The sequence below is a fragment of the Crocodylus porosus genome, unplaced genomic scaffold (assembly GCF_001723895.1).
Source record: "Crocodylus porosus isolate Cpor-Errol unplaced genomic scaffold, CroPor_comp1, whole genome shotgun sequence".
In the NCBI taxonomy this organism is placed as follows: domain Eukaryota; kingdom Metazoa; phylum Chordata; order Crocodylia; family Crocodylidae; genus Crocodylus; species Crocodylus porosus.
In genome coordinates this window covers 11,966,857-11,984,628 of record NW_017728925.1, presented here as the reverse complement: position 1 = coordinate 11,984,628, position 17,772 = coordinate 11,966,857, and the positions used below count along the sequence as shown (strand labels likewise).

Genomic DNA, 17,772 nt, shown 5'->3' with positions numbered 1-17,772 from the left:
TTTGTAATTAGCCAGAGTGCTGATTGCAGCAATTTGCAGGCAAGAAGCCTCGGTGACCGGAGATATATACCACAGCCATCGGCAGCCAAGTCAGTTGTGTTTGCTTTCCCAGGGATTGACTGAGACTGTTCATTTGCAGCTGTCAAGCTTTCAGATGGGTGGCTGCTGTGTGTGGAGGTTCTCTGCAAAAGAGCCCCAGCAAACAAGGTGAGCAACTTTCTACCCACCTCAAGAAGGAGGAAGAAAGCACAGGCCAGATCCTGCATCCCCTTATTCAGGCCAGTAGCCCATCAATATCAAGCAAGCTGCTCAGCTATGCAGAAGGGATGAGGAAGAAGCAATAGCTGCCAAGCAAGGCCTCACAGGGTCAGCCTCTTAAGCGCATTCATCTTCTGGGCACTCTCTGCTTGGGCAGGGGGGTTATTTGCCTAAGCAAAAGTGCTCCAAAAAAGGGGTCATCCGTTCCTTGGTGCACTGAGACAGCAGGGATCCCAAATATCTTCAGGCGCGAGAGAGCAAGAAGGTTGGGGATGAGAAGACCTGCATGCTCTCTTCCTGCTGTGAAATGATCTTGTAGCCCCTGGCCAGTGAATCCTCCTCACCCAGGGGTTATGCCAGGTAACCACACAAGTTATCTGGCATAACCGCGCAGAACCCAGTTTGGGGGATGTTATCTAGGCCTGAAGTGGTTTACCTTCTGTGGCACCACCCAACTGCACGGGTAAACCACTCCAGGCCTAGATAACACCCCCAAACTGGGTTCTTCCTCTTGTGGCTCCTGTTATGCCTATGTGCCCCTGTTCTCTTCCCAGCACGTTTCAGTTCAGCCTGAGCATTACCTTCCACCTAAACTGCATGCTGGACTGAGTTAAATAAGCCAAGACAAGCAGATAAATGGAGGTGGCATTTGGAGGAAGGGGCTTGATTTTGGCAAAGCCAAGACTGTGGGTGAGTGGGGGCCATGGCCCATGTTTGGAGAGCCATCAGAGTGTAGCGAGCAGGGATAAACGGTTCGGAGGCTGCCTCATCTCTAGCAGGAATGAAAGGAAACATTGCTGGAAAAGCCACTTTCCAGCTATTCTGTCTCAAGGACAAGGGCAGAGCGCAAGGGGCGGAGACAAGGAAGAGAGAGGTTTGCAGAGGAGGCTTCAAAAGTGATGGAAAGATTCATTGAGTCAGAGGGCTGCGAGGAGGCTGCTCAGGACAGCGGGAGACACAGAGGCGGCAGCATTCACACCGACGACGTGAGCTTGGGAGGAGAACCTGGGATTAGGGAGCTCCTGCGTCAGAGGTGAGATGCAGCGATGGGGGGGGGGGAGAAGCGCCTCCCGCCTATTGCCGGGGCTCCATACGAGGATCAGAGCAGCGGGCTGCTTTTTCATTTACTCCCTTCGTGTTTCCAGATTTTGCTGAGGCTGATTTTTGCTGATGGAGGTGGGGAGGAATGTCAAAAATAGGCCAGCGAGCTTGGAACCAGCCACTCGCGATCGCCTCTTGTTAGAAACCGAACGCTGTCAGCAAAAGCTCCGGCTGCGGACGGCGTCCGTTCGGCCTGGCTGGGCAGCACGGGCACGTCCTGCTCCACCCAGCCAGCGCCGCAGGGCTCCCCGCGTGCTCGGCCTGCCACCCAGCTTCACACCTCCGCTGGAGGCCAGCTCCTCGGCCCCTTGGAGCCCGGATTCAGCAATGCATTTGAAGTCCATGCTGAACTAGGGTCGTTTTGACAGGTTTGGAAGCTGGTCTTCCCTGCATCTCTCATGCGATTCACGAAAGCTGGGCCTGTGCGTCAGTCTGAGAGCCCTTCCCAGCAGCTCCAACCAAGACCCCCCCGCCGCCAGCTTCTGCAGCCTCCATCCCAGGCACCCTCTTTCCCTCTATTGTGGGCCTTGTTCAGGGATGCAGCATGAGCAGCGCCCTTGCTCTCAAGCATGGCACAAGGGAGCGGGGAGCAGCACTGGATGCTAACCCCAACTCCGGAGCACACGTCAGCTCAGAGCACTTTGGTGCCAGCCCAGGTCCTCCCTTGGGCTTCGCTCGCACTCTCGCCGTGCCCTGCCTGCCCGGCGGAAACACTACGCCAGACTGACTCAGCAGCACGTCGGCTCTGACGGTGTCAGCAAAGCGCCCACCCTTCAGAAATAGATACACATGGTGCCATCACTCAGGGATCATGCGGGCCAGGCTCCAGTCCCCTGCACCTCCCTGACCTACATGCCCGCTTGGGCCTAGGCTGAATTGCTTTCCCTCCTTCATGGGTTCACTCCTGCAGCTCAGTGCGAGCTCTGTTTTCCAAGCTGCCCAACCACAGGCCAGGGAAGTGCAAAAACAAAGGGTTAGCACCCCAGCCGGCTGCCCCATCCCACCTGCAGACGGTGCAAGTGCATCCGTTTTGTGTGGGCAAACCCCGATCCGCAAATTGGTACCTGCACATCTGTTCCACCCCCACACACCCCTAAAATGGAGATGCAGGCAAATCCTTCGGGCCTAGATAACAGAGAAAATCTCCTAAGAGCCCCTAGAGAGGTCTCTGAAGGGTTTGAAACTGCTCTGCCGGGCTGCGCTCACACAAGCGCGGCTCCCCGGGGACCCAGAGGCAAAGTTTCTCAGATTTGCAAGAATGACAAGATGTCACCTGCAGCAGCAGCAGCGTGACTGGCAGCCAGGACGGAGTTTTGCTTCCACCGTCTTCATGGCGCCTGTCCCTGTAGCGCCTGGGCAGCGTCAGACCATTGCAAATGCACGGTAAACCTTTCAAGGAACGGTCCCTGTTTTCCCCCATGCCTCTCACCTGTTTTCCTACCGACAGACACATGCACAATTTCTCCCATGACCCAGATTTGCTCCAAAGTGAAACCCTCAAATGTCTTGTGCCCAGATCCCCCGCAGTGCGTGCTCCGCCGCTCTACTCTGCTTTGAAAGATTGCCCAAAATATCAAATCCAAGCCCAGACCTGCCTGTCCACAGTGGTTCTGGCATCACACCTCACCTTGGGTTCTCAACAGCTATAAGCTGGGCTCAGATGCTCACCTGCAGGGTTTGTGGCAAAATGAATAGGAGCCATGCGGGTAAACGCGAGTGCTGCTAAGAAGGAAACGAAAAATAAACATCTTGATCCGGCAACTTCAACCACTTAAAACTTGCAGCATGTGAACATCAGCAAGGAGGCCTCCTGCCTGAGCAGGAGCTGGGGCACTTTGACAATCTTTGCGTTCCCCTATGCCCGAAAGCTTGCAACTAAAGAAAATGGGGGCTTTTTTGCAACTATCTAGTTGGTCTAATAAAAGATGTCACACCTCTACCACGAGTTCTGATTCCTGCATCGAGAACAATGCTCTTAAAGGAAGTTTGAATCAATGGATTTCCTCCTCTGAAGGACCTTCCCTTTTTTGGATGCCTTGAGGTGCAAGGCATGCTGCTGTCCCTTTCTGGATGGGTTCTGAAATGGATGGAGGAGGGCAGACTTAAAGGAAGAGCAGCGTTCACTCCCACCCGTCGGGCCAGATGAATGTCTCAAGGGAATCAGCAGAGCTGCTCCTGCAAACGAGTCATCAAGTGATCCAGGCTGAGAAACTGCCGGGGTGCGGGAGTGAGGGGAGGAAGCTTTCTGCTGGGCCCCTTGTGGCATGCATGATTCACACGAGACCTTGCAAACGAGGATGAATGATAGTGTAGAACTGAGGAAAAGGCCCACGCCGGGACTCGTGGCTCAGTTTGCAACCCCCCCAACCCCAACCCATCTGCCAGCCATCTGGGGAGAGGGAAAAGGAAGATAAAAGGCCAAAAAGGAACTTGTCCAAACAGGAAAAGCTGACAATGAGCTCAGGAAACAGCTTGAGACATGTAGGGACGTGGGACGGATCTCCCGGGCCATCAAATCCAGGCCTCTGCATTCACAGGAAACCATTTATGAGAAAGGGTCCACAACAAGATCTGCTCCAGCCCCTCTTTCATGCCACAGCCAGGGAGCACCACACAAACCTCCCCTACAACGTGCCACAGGTAATGCGCAGGGGAGACAACACTGCAGGAGCCAGTGATCCGGGACCCGCCGGACAAAGCCCTGTCCCCTGCCCCGTCCCAATGGCCTTTTAGGGCCCGGGCAGCCCAGACAAGTACTGTGCATTATCCGTAATTCATAACAAAACACAGCATCTCCAGCCGGAGGTGCTGTATCAACACGGAGTTGAAGACAGTCCCTCCCCAGGACGGCTTGCAGTCACCACTGCTGTGATAACACACCGCCAGCCTTGGGCGTGCTTGCTTCTAGCTCTGCTGCTCTCATCCTGGTGGCTGTGACCCCCAGGGGGGCCGTGACGATGCCTTCCTGGGTTTCAGGATGGTTTAACAGAACCCGAGCTCCTGCTTTTATTTAATTCCCCCCTCCCCAGTTTTTAAAACCATGCTGTCTCTGGCCCCCAGCCTGTGAAGAAATCTCCCCACATATAACCGGCCAGAGAAAGGTGGCTCCCTGTCCCTGGCACTCCAGGGAACGTGGGATTTTCCATATTTTCAACCAAGACTAGACGACATGATAGGCCCCAATTGCTGCCAGCTCCGGGTGAGGTCAGTGGGGGATGGAGGAGCACGGCAGCTCTGGAGGCCAAGCCCTCCATGTCTGGACTTCCTTTTCTAAACACAGAAGGACTAGGGTTTGTCTGACCCCAGTGCGAATGCTGCCAACAGCCATGCAAGGTGCGAGGAACTGACAGAACCAACTCGTTATTCAACAGCACGGGCGGTTAGGGGTGGGGTTTTTCCCCTCGTTCAGCTGAAATGGCAGGAAAGGACTCTGGAAAATGGGGGTCATGAAAGGGGGAAAAAATTTATGGAAGGAACTGGTGTTTGGGACATCGGACTCGCCCGGGCACAGGTGATTAGGGACAGCCCTGGGTGAAAACGCCAGAGGCCTAGAAAATCCCATGCCCTTGGGAGCTGGGCAGCTTGTATCTTAGAGCCAATTATTTAGCACGGCTGCTCCCCAGATTCCTCTGCCTTGCAAGGGCTCTACAGTTACTATGGACAAGGAGGGGGTGCAAGGTTGCATGCAGCAAAAACCCCTTGCCAGGGTAGGTGGAGCAGCAGTCTGGTAGGGTCCTGCTATAGCTGCTTGGAAACCCCCCCTAGTTTCTTCTCCAGCAGTAACCCAAAGGGTCTTCTCACCTGCCAGGGTACCAAGCAGGGAGTAAAGGGGTCTCATGCTGGAAGCAAACATGGAAGTGAGATGGTTACTGAGCCCAGAGACCCGAACCATGAGCTCTCTCTGCATTGCCTGGGGATCCACCCAGAGCTCTCCCAGCCCCCCGCCTCCTCACCCCCCATACCCTGGGCTCAGAATAAAACCAAGGCAAGATTCCCAGGGACAGTTCCCAAATCCTAGTCAGGAGTCTAGAGGGGACCATCCCAGAGCATCACCCCCCGGTTCCCTCCCTCTCCTGCCTGCCCGGCCTCCCGGGATCTGAACAGCGGCTCTGCATGCGGGGAGCAGCCTGAGCAATGCACTGCTTGACCTTTCACAGACCTTCAGGAAGGGGGGAGGCACCCCCCTGCCCCATCCTCTCAGGCTGGCAGACTACCAACCCCCAGCTTGACGCAAAGAAGCTGCAGCTACATCTGCACTATTCAGCACTGTGCCACCTGACAGCGATAAACACCTTGTGACAGTGCCAGAGAGCTGACCTGCAAGGCTGGATGCGGGGCTGGTCACGGATCAGCTTTGTGCTGGCAAGACAGCCTCAGAGCAGTGGGGAGCAGAATGAATAATCTGACCTGGCCCAAACTCACCCAGGTCTGCAAGGAGCCAGGCAGGGTGCTTCCCCACATCTGGTTCGAAGACCCGATGTTACCAGCTCAAGGCAGGCAGCTGGATACAGCCTTATTCATGGCAGCATTTGGGTTCAACTTCTCCAGCACCCCAGAGCCACGTCCCTGGCTGGTGCAGAGCAGCAGAGCGCCTCGGGAGCCAGCGGCACTCTGGCAGCCGGAAGAGCTGAAAATTTGGCTCCAAATAAAAGAAATGATTGGATTGCCTCTAACCCACCATCTTCTCTCTCAGCAGCCCAACTGCTGGCCAGCTTCTCCCCACCACTGCCTCCCTCCACGCAGGAGAGAGAAGATCCAGCAAGATCTGAGTCGGGAGGCAGGGAGAAGAGGAGAAGGGGAGGATGGGGAAGGTCTAGGCCAGTGATTCTCAACCAGGGAGCCTCAGCAGCCTGGGGTGCCTTGAGATCCTTTCATGGGTGCTGCGGGGTATCACGCAACGTTAGCACTGCGAGGTGTGCCAGCATGAGTCACAAGACAAACCCGGAGATTTTGGAGAAGAATCCCCAGTGTTAAAACCATTCCGACCTTCTGTGGCCCGAGCTCTTTGCCAGAGAAGAATTGCTTTACTGTTTTTCTGCAGCCAAAAAAGCCAGAGAAAACTAAAAGCTGGCATTTTCTGCAGAAGTCTAAGAAGGTTAAGAACCAGCGGTTGAGGCTAATGCACAGAGCAGGGGCACTGGGCATGGGGGCTTTTGTGATCAGTCTAGCATGCCGTGCCCCAGAGCCCAGGCCCCCCGCTAACTTGCTCCTTGTGCAAGCAACTGTATCTGTGCAAACTGGGTGTGAAATGCGGGAGGACTGCATACTCACTTCACCTGCCCCAAGAGCATGCCCACAGAGAGCCAGGCCCTGGACAACCCACAAACTGATGGGACAGAGCCCAGCATCACCAACAAGGCCTCCCTCAGGTGGAGTTTTAACCGAGGTTTGCAAGGGTCCTTGCGAGCTGGCTGCCGAAACAACCGCGTACACATGAAGGGCTGCATGCAGCACTGCCTGAGTCCCTCGCAAGAGGGAGGATATTTGTGTCCTTGGCCCCAGCAGGGATGAACCTCCAGTACCCATGCACCTCCAGCCTCTGCTTCCATTTACTTACAGCCACCAAATGCCCCTCACGGGTGAAGCCCCTGGCAGTCCCTGCGCCAAGCACTCTGTGCTAACCCATGTGGAGACAGACGCAGGACAGGATCCCATCCCACTGCTATTCCCAGCCTGGCTCAGCACGGCCTTCAACAAGACACCTCCTTTCTCCTTGGCTCTGTTTCCCCATCCATAATGCAAGGAGGATGCATCAATCACTTCCTTCCCTCCAGCAGGGTTGTAGGACTTAACTAAACTGCTGCAGCCCCTGGAAACCCTTGCTTTCAAAGGCACCGTAGCAAAGTGTGCTGTTCCCATCATAGCGCTGTCCCCAGGAGCACAGCCTTCTGGAGCCAGGACTGGAGAAATAGCATAAAGAGCCGGGGAGCTGGAGCCCCCCAAATTAGGAGGGTATTTGAATGGAGGGAGAAGGCAGTGGAGAGGGAACCAAATACTACCAGGAGGTAAAGGACAGCAATCTTGCAGTTAGCCTTGCAATGACAGGCTTTTCAACCCATCAGACCAAGGCAGAACAAGGTCCTGGGGCTTGAATTTGAAGCCAGACAAACAGACTAGAGAGAAGGGACAATTTCTGTATAACAGTGCGGGTAGCCCACTACTGGAATTCTTCACCCACGACGATGGCGGGCTCCCCATTTCTCACAGATTTGGTAAGGATCAAACGGGGTTCGCTTGGCAATGTCCTATAGCTTCTGCCATCATGGAGGTCAAACAAGGTGATCACAATGTTCCCTTCTGGCTTTATAATCTCCAAAGCAATAAATACGGAGCCCTCTCTGTGAGGTGGATCAGAACCAACCCCCCTGACCCCATCCCCGTCAGGCTTCGGGGAGGCTTGAATATGGATCTGGGCTGGAAAGTCTACTTTACTGCAAGTCCTAACCTAGTTTTCCCCACTTAAAGCCTTGTGCTGGAGTCTGGTGATTACCAGACCTGCAGCGATCAGAGGAAGCCTGTGTCAGGACTCTGGGGCTCTGCTTCGTGACTCTGGAGATGCTGGGATTGCTAATATTGGCACAGGCTCTCTGGAGGCACACGCTGGCTGGGGACAGTCCTTAGCATGGGGATGGCTCCTTCCCTCTTCTGATGCAGGCGGTGACCCCGCTGCTTTGGCTCTCTGGCATTAGTCAGAGGGGATAACGTGCAAGGGAGCCTGGAAATCCCAGCAGAGAGGGCAAGCATGTAGGACAGCATGGGCCAGTGGAGGGGACTCTCACCCCACAATAGGGACCTGCTCTCAGGGGCAAGGGGTGCACATCCCAGCACCCCGGTGCTGAGTGCTCCACCGTGCCTTGGGGAGCCTCCCAGCCCGGGCACCCCAGAAGGCTGCAGCCTTCTCTCCATCTGCAGCCACGGCTCTGCCAGTTCCCTGGTCCCGTTTCAGCAGCCGCCCAGCTCCTTCGCTTTGGAAAGCCTGATTGCAAATCCTCAACCAGCGCTCGGTGACGGGCTGGCTCACTGCCCAGAGACTGCATCAGAAATTCTGCTGGATGGCTCAAACTCCAAGGGGACGGGGGGAGGGACAGAGGGAAAGGTGGAGGGGCACGGCAGACGCACCTTTCCCCACTTCTCTTGCCCACCAAAGGTCAGGGCAAGGCCAGGACGAGCCCGTTCTGTTCAGCCCCATCCCCCCAAGGGCTCTGCCCCACATCCGGTCAGACTGAAACCGCATATGGGCTGAGAAAAAAACCGAGTGAGTGAGAGAGGATGTCAGGCTGCATTATCCAACACAGCTGATTGCAGAGCGGGGCAGCCTGCGCGCTGAGCTCATCCCCTTCAAAAGGAGAACCGTGAAAGTGGAAAGGCCACTGGACTACAAAGGGACGTCCTACGGGACTAGCAAAGCCACCAGAAACAACACCTGAAGCAGGGGAACAAGTGGACAGAGCCCCGCTGGATCCAGTCAACCCGCCTCCTCCCTCCCCAACCGGCACTCTTGTGGCACCGGACGGGTCCGCCAGCCTCCCTGCCCTCTCAGACCTTGTAGCCTGGCACCGCTGTGACGTGAGGGCCCTGAGCACGCTATAAATAGAGCTCAGCTTTTCCACTCTTGGGTTTCTAACTGGCCAAACCTCCTGGATCAGGGATCCCATGGCACGTGACAGTGGCAGGTCTACCAGGGAAATGCTGGTGTCGTGACAAGCCGGGAGCAGCCCGGCGAGATCGGGCAGTGGTGAACACCAACTCTGAACGGCAAGCGCCATGCCTCCTGTCACTGACCTCTCATGATCACCGAGCCACCCAGCTGGTGACAGCTTCTCTACGCAGTCTTTTAGCAGACGGAAAGATACGGCGGAGCCATTCTGTGGGTTTTGCCAGCCAGCTTTTGGTTTGCCAGTGAGAAAGAAGATGAAATATGATTTTTCTGTGGGTCACCAGGAGGGAGGTAAAGGTTTTAGGGAACCCTCACAAAATAGCACCGTAGCAGAGACCCCCGAGGGCCAGCTCCCAGCAGCTGCCTGGCAAACCCAAGGGCCGCTGCCCATTTGGAATTGCAGTTTTGTAACAAAAAAGGGAGAAACTTAGCCCCCAACCACACTTTTTTTAAGTGACAGGTGAAGTTTTTTGTAGCTCTCCACAGCATCACAAATCTTCAGGTTCCCAGGACCAGCCTGGGTCAGGAGATGGCCAGCTGTTCTGCCCCTTGACTTGAGGCACTTGCTGTGCGGTCTTCATACTCTTTTAAAAGCCAAGGTGTGACCTGAGCTAGAGATGCCAAGAATCAATGACCGATTAGCTTTGGATCAACCCCTGCCATCCTTGCCTCTCCCCAGCTTTCGTCTCTAGCTGGTGTTCCCACCTGGGAAGGAAAAGCAGCTGGGCTGCCCCTTTAAACCTCACCCCACGCCATCCTCTCCTTCGCATGGGTGGGCCCCTGGCGAGGGTGTGGGACGCTCCAGAGTTCATAAAGCTCACTGTCCCTCTTCCAGCCCTTCCCTGCTGGTCGTCTTTACTTGAAAAGCTGGCCAGCTTGTGCTTATAAGAGCACAAAACAGCATCCTAGGGTTAGGGTCAAAGAGCAGGGGCCAGAACTGGGCTTGCCGACATCTCTGACCAAGGGAGAGCTCAAGGGTGACGCCTCTCCGAGCCAAGTCCTAGGGGAAGGGGGAATATGGAGGAGCGAGCACATGAGCCCCCGGTCTCAGAGTAGGAGCCACCTGGTTGTCGTGGGTCTCACGTCTTGTTTGGCCTAAGCTTTAAACATCAGGCCAGCTACTGTGGTCCCTATGAATGGGTTTGACACTATTCAGCATAGCGACAAGGATGGAGAGAGCTCTTTGCCCAGGCCGAGCACTCAGGCACCTGGTGACGGGCACCTGCCGAAGGCACGAGGTGAAGAGCTAGCCATCTTTAAGGCCTGTCCCTCAATAAGCATCCCTCGGTCAGGTTGGGACACCGAACGTGGCAGCGGGGACCCCAGGGCCCTGACCCCTCTGTGAGACAGGGCAGTGGGTGATGCTACGGGGCAGAGCCGTGCAGGAGGGGACGGCCTCTGGGAAGAGGATCCAGACGCTGTTCCAGGAGGGGAGCAGGGGGCACGACAACATTTGCCAAGACAGCACTGAACCTGAATGGCCCCAGGCCCCCCTTGACCGACCTCCCCCTCCAGCTTCTTTTATTTCCCTCCCTTCAACCTGAGCAAGATGGACGGAGACTAAATACAAGGATCTCACGAGCACCACGGTCTTTGTACCCAGAGCGTGGTCACGAGCACGATCGAGGCTGGACCGAACCGTGCCTCACCCACACACGTGCCTGCAGAAGCCAGCAGGACCCCTTGTACGGCAAGGCGTGCCGCCGAGCGAGGGAGGGTGGCAGAGCCAGCCTCGTGCTCCGTGGGGGCCCTGGATAGCCGAGACATGCCACAAGCCCTGGAACGAGACAAGCGGAGGGGAGGAAGCGGAGGAGGAGGAGGGAAGGGGCTGGGCTTGGCGGCTGGGGGTGGAAAGCTCGACTCACCTAGCAGCAGGTTCATGAGCACCTCCTGGCCAGCCAGCGTGCTGCTCTTCACCAGGCAGATGAGCGTGCCCCCGATCCAGGGGATCCCGTGCCCCGTGATCCCGATGAGGTTGACCATGGAGCGGGCGCTGCCCCAGGCCGAGGCTTTGCTGGCGCACACGCCCAGGCGCTTGGACATGCAGATGTCGATGGCCAGCAGGGAGTTGAAGGCGATCCCCTTGAAGGAGGGGTTGAGCTGAATGCAGTCCTCCTCGGGCAGCTGCTGCGACTGCCTCCGCTCCTTGGTGCCGTTGCTCTGGGAGGGAGCCGGGCCAGGCTGGCTGTTCGGCTTTCGGCTGGAGCCCCGGGCCTCCTGGTTGCCTTTCAGGGGCTGGTTCAGCGAGAGGAACTCGGCCCTGTTGAGGACATTGTTCCTGTCTCTGGCTCTGGACCGGCTTTGGGAGGCTGGCATCGCAGTCTCTGGAGCTGAAGCCTGCTCTCAAAAACCGAACGGGGGAGAGAAATCCCTCTTTCCCCTCCCAATCCGCTCCCCCACCCTTCCCTCACGAAAGATGAATTTGGGCAGCTACAAAAAGCCCCTTCTCATGCCGTCTCCCCCAGCGCAGACTGCAGCTGTTAAATATAGAGTAAGGAATGCACATGGCTGTTTACTTCATGGGCCTAGCAAGCTTGGAGAGAAAATTAATGCCAGGCTGAGCAGCCACTCCAGCACCAGAAATGAAGGTTAAACAGCCAATGGATAACGCGGAGAGGAGGGGAACGCGATGTGCCAAAGGTTGGTTGCTTCTGGCCTAGTCTATTTAAATCTCCAATTGCTTATTCCCCAGGGCTGCAGGGACGGCTGGGAAATGTAGTTCTTCGCTGGGATGCTTCAAACCAGTTTAAGGCAGGAATTGGAGCCAGGGAAGTACCCATTCCCCTCCTCTTTTTGCCAGGGAAAGGTTGTTCCCTGTGGTCTCTGTGTAGCCTGGTTTGCAAGGTCTCAAGTGATCAGGACCCCAGGGCAGCTTTCCCTTTTATGCCAGGAGCTCTCCTTTGGTGCTGCCGTTTGGGTGCCCCCAGGACCTCTCTCCCTCCTTGGGTTAATAGTCCCTGCTCCCATCCTCGCGCACATGCTGCCGCAGCACCATTTGGCTCGCCCTCCAGCCCCTGGGCCCTGCCAGCAGCAGCACCTGCCTTCTGAGTAAGGGAGACATGGGATTGGGGATGAATCCCCCTCCCCTGCCCCAGCGCTGAGCCCAGCCTAAATGCAGCACGCATCTGTACTGTGTCAGCCAGAATTATCCGAGCTGTTCACAGCCCGTGACAGCCTGGGCCTACGAACCCGTCACCCGTGCCGGCTACAAGACAGGCTGCACCAAGTGCAGATCAGGGCACGGTGAGGACCTATCGTGCGTGGGCTCCAAAGAGCCAGTGGGGACTGACCAGTGCAGCAACAGGGTTTGGTAAACCACTGCCAGGGAAGCGGTGTGCCATCGGGAAAGGGATCCTGAGGTTGTCCGAGGAGCAAGCGTGGACTGATGTACGAAGCCGCTTCTATTCTCATACCAGTTTGGTGTTCACCTAACTTCAGCGGCTGCCTCCAGAGGAGGGGCCCCCAATCCACGGCTTGCAACAAGACCTTGGTCCATGGCTTCCCACAGACATGCTTCTCACTGGGTTGTCAGGGAGGCCATGCACCCCACTGCTGCACTTCGTAGCTCCCTCCTTCTCCAGTGGTGCCTGGGCCCCATCTCTATGGACCTCAGGGCTCTTGGGACCAGAGCCCTGGTCATTCAGCCTGTGAGAGACCGCTTGCTGGCTCTGCCCGGAGCCTGGCACTGCTTGGAGAGGAAAGGGACAGGGGTTCCTGCATGGATGTTCCCCTATCCCTCCCTCGACTGCCACCAAGCCAGGCTGAGCCTGCTGGAGAGGACTCCTTTTCACCAGGCCCACTACTGAGGGTAACACAAGCAGGTGTTCTCTGCCTCACTTTCCCCATATCTGGACGGTGTGAATCGCTTGTGTTTGTAAAAGGTTTTGACTCTCTCAGAGCATAGATAACGGGTGCCAGGCACTTCTCATGCATCCACGTTTGTGGGTGCGGATGACATTTATCCAAGCAAAAGCTAAGACGTGAAGGCACAGGCTTGTAGAGGCACATAGGTGCTCTGCTCCCACAGACATCCAGGGGAGCCCGGCGCGCGTCTACCTTGAACAGTCTTGCCCAAGTGCGCAGGGGGGCTTAAAGCATCTGGGGCCGCCTCAGTGACAACACAACTTCACACTTCTTTTGCACCTTTTCTCCCTGAGGCTCTCCAAGTGCTTAATAAGAATTAATTAAGGAGCCAAAGAGCCCCATGGAGGGAGGAGTTGCAGACCCAGTTATAGACAAGCTGACATGGAGCCATTAACCCATGACTTACTCAAACAAATCAGCGATGGAGCTAAGAGCTGAGGATGGCTGCCTCCTGGTCGGAGGAGCACAGCACTGGGAAGGGCCTCCTGCTCCACCGTGTCTGGCCCCTGTATTCACAGGCGCCCGCTTCCCAAGGCCTCTGCCATGTCTCCACTTTGAACCCTCACCTCAGTGATGATGCATGATATCCAAAGCACCAAGGCCACCCTCTAACCTGCCCTGGGTGAAAGCCCAGGAGAGGAGGATCCTGCGCCAGCCGCAAAAGGAAAGCAGTTAGTTAATGGATGCTTAGAAGATCCTTGTGCTCAAACCACTCACTCCACCTGCTCAGCCAAAGGTAAAGCACACGTTGGGATCATGCAGCTTCTCTGCATCTCTTGCCCTGAGGATCTACCATTGTGCTGTACTGGCATCCAAGCTGGGAGGAGAGAGGGTTCCCGTTGGGCTGCAGCAAACTGCTTCTTCCCTCCCCAAATGCTCATCCCGTCCGACCGTGTGGCTTGGGAGGACGATTACAATGGATGGGGGAAGGGCAGCAGAGGAGGGCAGAGACCAGCCCGCTGCTGACAGGGATCAGCTTCCATCTGCTCACGGCATTCTTGCCGTGTCGGACCAGTCAGCACTCCCCTTGCTCCCCGCCTGCCATTGTCCAGCACTGAGGTTTGGTGGCATGGGAAGAATTTCAGCCCACGTGACATTGGCCAGACGGATAACGAAAGTCACCGCTTGAGGTGTACTGCAGCTGCCACTTATGCTCTGCACGGACCGGCCGCTCCACCGCCCGTGGCAGGGACCCCACTGCCAGGAACACGGGACTGGCAGGGGCCTCTCGGGCCACTGAGTCCAGCTCCTGGCACTTGCAGGCAGCATTTGCCCAAGGGTTTCCCCAGAAATGCCATGTCAAACCCTCGTGTACAGCTTGGGCCTCCAGGCAGGCCCTGCCATGCAAACTTTGGAGAAGGCGGAGAGGGATGAGGGTCCTGCTGCTACCCCATGGCACCCTGTGCTCCTTGGAGGCCTGTGCAACGCCTTGGCAGCTGCAGGAGGAGGCTGAGAGGCACCTCTCGGGGCTGTGCTGGGAGGAAGGGGGTGCTGGCTACCAGGTAGCTTTGTCACAGGGGCGGGGGGACAAAGCAGCTCGTTGAAAGCAAATACTGAGAGTTCACTCTCCCTCTCCTGCCAGCCCCTTTCCCAACACAGGGGGGAGCTTCTTCCCCTTGCACACGAGCTGCACTCAGGGATGCGCCTGCACACCTAAGTCCAAGTGAGGAGGTGGGGGCACAGCACGGAGTTGGAGGAGGAGGATGGAGGGTGAGGCAGGCTGCCCGGTGTTTCTTACAGGGAGCTGGGAGGAGGAGGCAAGACTGGCTTTGCTTTTAGCAGCCCTGAAGCTGCGCCACCTTCAGCCCCACGCTCAGGAAGGCTGCGAGGCCCACGGCAGCCACGGGCGTCCGAGGGCAGGAGCGGGGGGCCGCATCCTCGGCTGGCACAGAGCAGAGCAGCGTCGCCGGGGAATGCTGCAGGCCCCGGGGAAGAGCTGAAGCAGGCTTTGCAGAGACATGCTGTGCTCTGGAGCCCAGCCAGAGACACGGGGCCTGAAAATATAAAAATATAATGAACAAACCTCTAACAACCCCCGCTCCAGTCCCTGCCTTCTCCCTCTGCTGGGTGCTCTGCTCCTTGCTCAGCCTCCCGCTGCTGCTGTGGGGTTATTTTGGTCTGGCAATCTGATCCGCTCCAAGTTTATTTTAGCACCTTGGAGAACTCCCAGGCTGACGGATTCCTGCTCCCGCCACAGATCCCTTTTCATCCTGGGCCCAGCTGGTCTCTCCCACTCCTCTCCAGCCCTTCCCCCAGCTGCACATGACCCTGCACCCCCTGCCACGACAACACGCTCCCCTGGATGGGGGTCTGCTGCCTGGCTGCTGCGCGTCGGATCACTGCCTGCGACAACGCGGGACAGCAAAGTCCTCCCTCCCCGTGACTCACGGACACCCAGAACCCCAGCCGGCATCACCAAGAGGCTTAACAGGATACCCCAGCATCTTCCCCGCTAGCAACCGCCCCACGGTGCTCTGGACACCAACTCCCAGCCCCACGGAGAGGCTAATTTCAGCTTCAGGATTCAAGCTGATCAGCAGAGAAAGCTGCTTGGAGTACCGGGAAGGCAGGCACAGCACATCGCCCTGCTGCCAGGTGGAAATCATGGCAGGAGTGGGGCCTGGGTGCATTAGGATGCGGTTCGGGGGCACCTGTGCACCGAAGAGGGAGGAACGGGAAAGCAGCCAGGGCTCAAACCGATGGGGTCGACCAGGCTTCCTGCCACTTGTTTCCACTGGGCCTCTGAACCCCGGCTTCGTCTCCAAGACCTTCACACGCCGGAGCTCCGGGTGTCATCTCCCAGCCCCAGCGCGGCCGTCGCCGCGGTGCAAGGATGCTCCGCCACCCGGCAGGGTGAGAAGTGAAGCAGCAGCCAGCGGAAGCTGCCTCAAGGATTTGAATCACGCTCAGGATGTAATGCCCCAAATTAGATATTGACCAGGAGAACAAGGTCAAACAGGCTGGAGCGTGGCACGAGCTAGGAAAAAATTCAACTCTATTTCATCAGAGCAAGTAGCTGTGTCAGACTCCACTCGCTCGGGGAAGCCAGGCGGATCTTACTGGCGCTGGCTTGGCTTCGGGAGAGAACCCGGGGAGGGGAAGAGTAAAAAGTCTGACAAGGTCACAGGGTCAGGCTCTGGCCTTTGCAGAATGGGATTTCATTTCGAGAAGCCCTTTGGTCTCAATTTTAAAGACTTTGTCTGACACTGGAAACGACACGGCCGCCCAAGAGAGTCTGCGCTGAAAGGAGATATTTGGATTGACCCAAAATACGTTTAAATGTGGCCTTAATGGGGGGGTCTTCAGATATTTTCCCTTTCCAGTCCCATTCGGAACAAAGCCAGGTGTCAAAATCTCAAGGTCCATCGCACAATGGAGACCCCCTCCCTCTGCCTAGCTGGTTCTGCTGGAACGCGCCTTTACCCGGTTTGGGTCTCGCTTGCCGATGCCACCTCCGGTAGCGTCCTGCCCAGGAGCCTTGGCACGGCGCTGAATCAGGAGGAAACTGCTTCCCAGAAGCCTCCAGCGCCTGATCTCTACCCTGCATCCCACCAGACTCGACAGGGAGCCTCGGGTCCAGCGCTGCAAGACCAGGGAGCCTGTGTCTGCGCTTCTGCCTGGTCACAGCAGCTGGGAGAAGAGGCAGGAAGGAAGGGACTCGTTCCTGCTCTATCTGGGCTTGGGCTCTGCTCCTCACACCCCCGTGATTATTTCTCCTTGGGTTCATGATTACTCAGCAGCGCTCCAGCCTCTCTGCCATCGGCCTGCCTGATGCTGAGGGGGAGGAAAACCCTCCCTCCCAGGGGCTCTTAGGCCTTATCAACCCTTCCAGTGACTCCAAGTTTTTTTCAGATTGGATTTCCCAGTGCCTCCCTGTCCCCTGGCACGTCTCTTGGACATGAGACTCAGCAGCAGGGATACTTTTCACCGGCTCTGTGCGGTGCCGAGCCGCCGCGTCCAAGCCATAGCACGTTATACACAGCATGCGAATGAGATGCGTTCACTGATACAGAGACACTGTGCTGGGGTGAGGCCTGGAGCAAGGGCCTTCACTGCTCTGTGCCTCCGTTTCCCCAGCTGTAGTGGGTCTAGTGGTACAGCGATCTTTCACAAAGCACCACAAGACCCAAGGCTGAGAAGCTGGGTGCGTGGGAGCTGGGTGCTGAGAGCGGGTGAGCGGCACCCACACATGCACACCCTGGGTTAGCTCACCCCCAGCAGTGCTGGCTGCAGACCGGAGCGAAGGCCACTGGGGCTACGTGGGGGAAAAAATCTTGGCTCAAGCAAGTGCTCTGGCAGGCCAGGCCTCTAGTCTGGTACCGCGTAAACCAGCACAGCCTGTTCCACGGTGGGGCTCTCAGCAGCCAGACCGGTGCCCGCCCGGGCTTGCCCGCGCGAGCAGGGCGCGTGGACTACACGCCAACCCTGGCAACGCGCAGGCGAGCTGCCTGCGAGCCAGCGGCCATCCGTACCAGGAGGGGAAGATGGGCACTGCCACTTCGCTTTGCCCAACGATGCAGAGCGACTCAGCGAAGCGCGTCAGAGCGGGGGTCTTGCAGCAAGCCCGGTGGTCCTGGCAGCCTTGGGACAACCCCGGGCGAGCGGTGGGAGCGCTGGCAGTCAGACGAGGGGAGCCGAATGGGCAAGCTGCCCTCAGCCCGCCGCGGCCTCGGCGGGCACGCGCGGGCCGGGCTGAGGCAGAAGCAGGGCGGGGAGCGCGTGGCCCCGAAACAGCCCTGAGGGGTTCCCTGCACACAGGCAGGTCGGCCCAGCTCCAGGTCTCCTGACGCCCCCCGCAGCCCGCCAGGAAGACCCCTCCGAGCTAACGAAGCCCGCCGCGGGCCGCGGGTCTGGCCCCGCCCCAGGCCACCGCAGAGCGGCGCCCCGCCGGG

General features: G+C 57.4%; 1 protein-coding gene across 1 annotated transcript in view; it reads right to left on the bottom strand.

Moving 5' to 3' along the window:
* Nucleotides 1-14,323, bottom strand: part of PLPP7 (phospholipid phosphatase 7 (inactive)) — a 17,223-nt gene extending 2,900 nt beyond the window's left edge. Inside the window, exon 1 of the mRNA XM_019540817.1 lies at nucleotides 10,882-14,323. Coding sequence (XP_019396362.1) covers nucleotides 10,882-11,332 — 451 coding nt within the window. The 5' untranslated portion in view covers nucleotides 11,333-14,323. The remainder of the gene's footprint in view (nucleotides 1-10,881) is intronic.
* Between the last annotated feature and the right edge of the window lie 3,449 nt (nucleotides 14,324-17,772).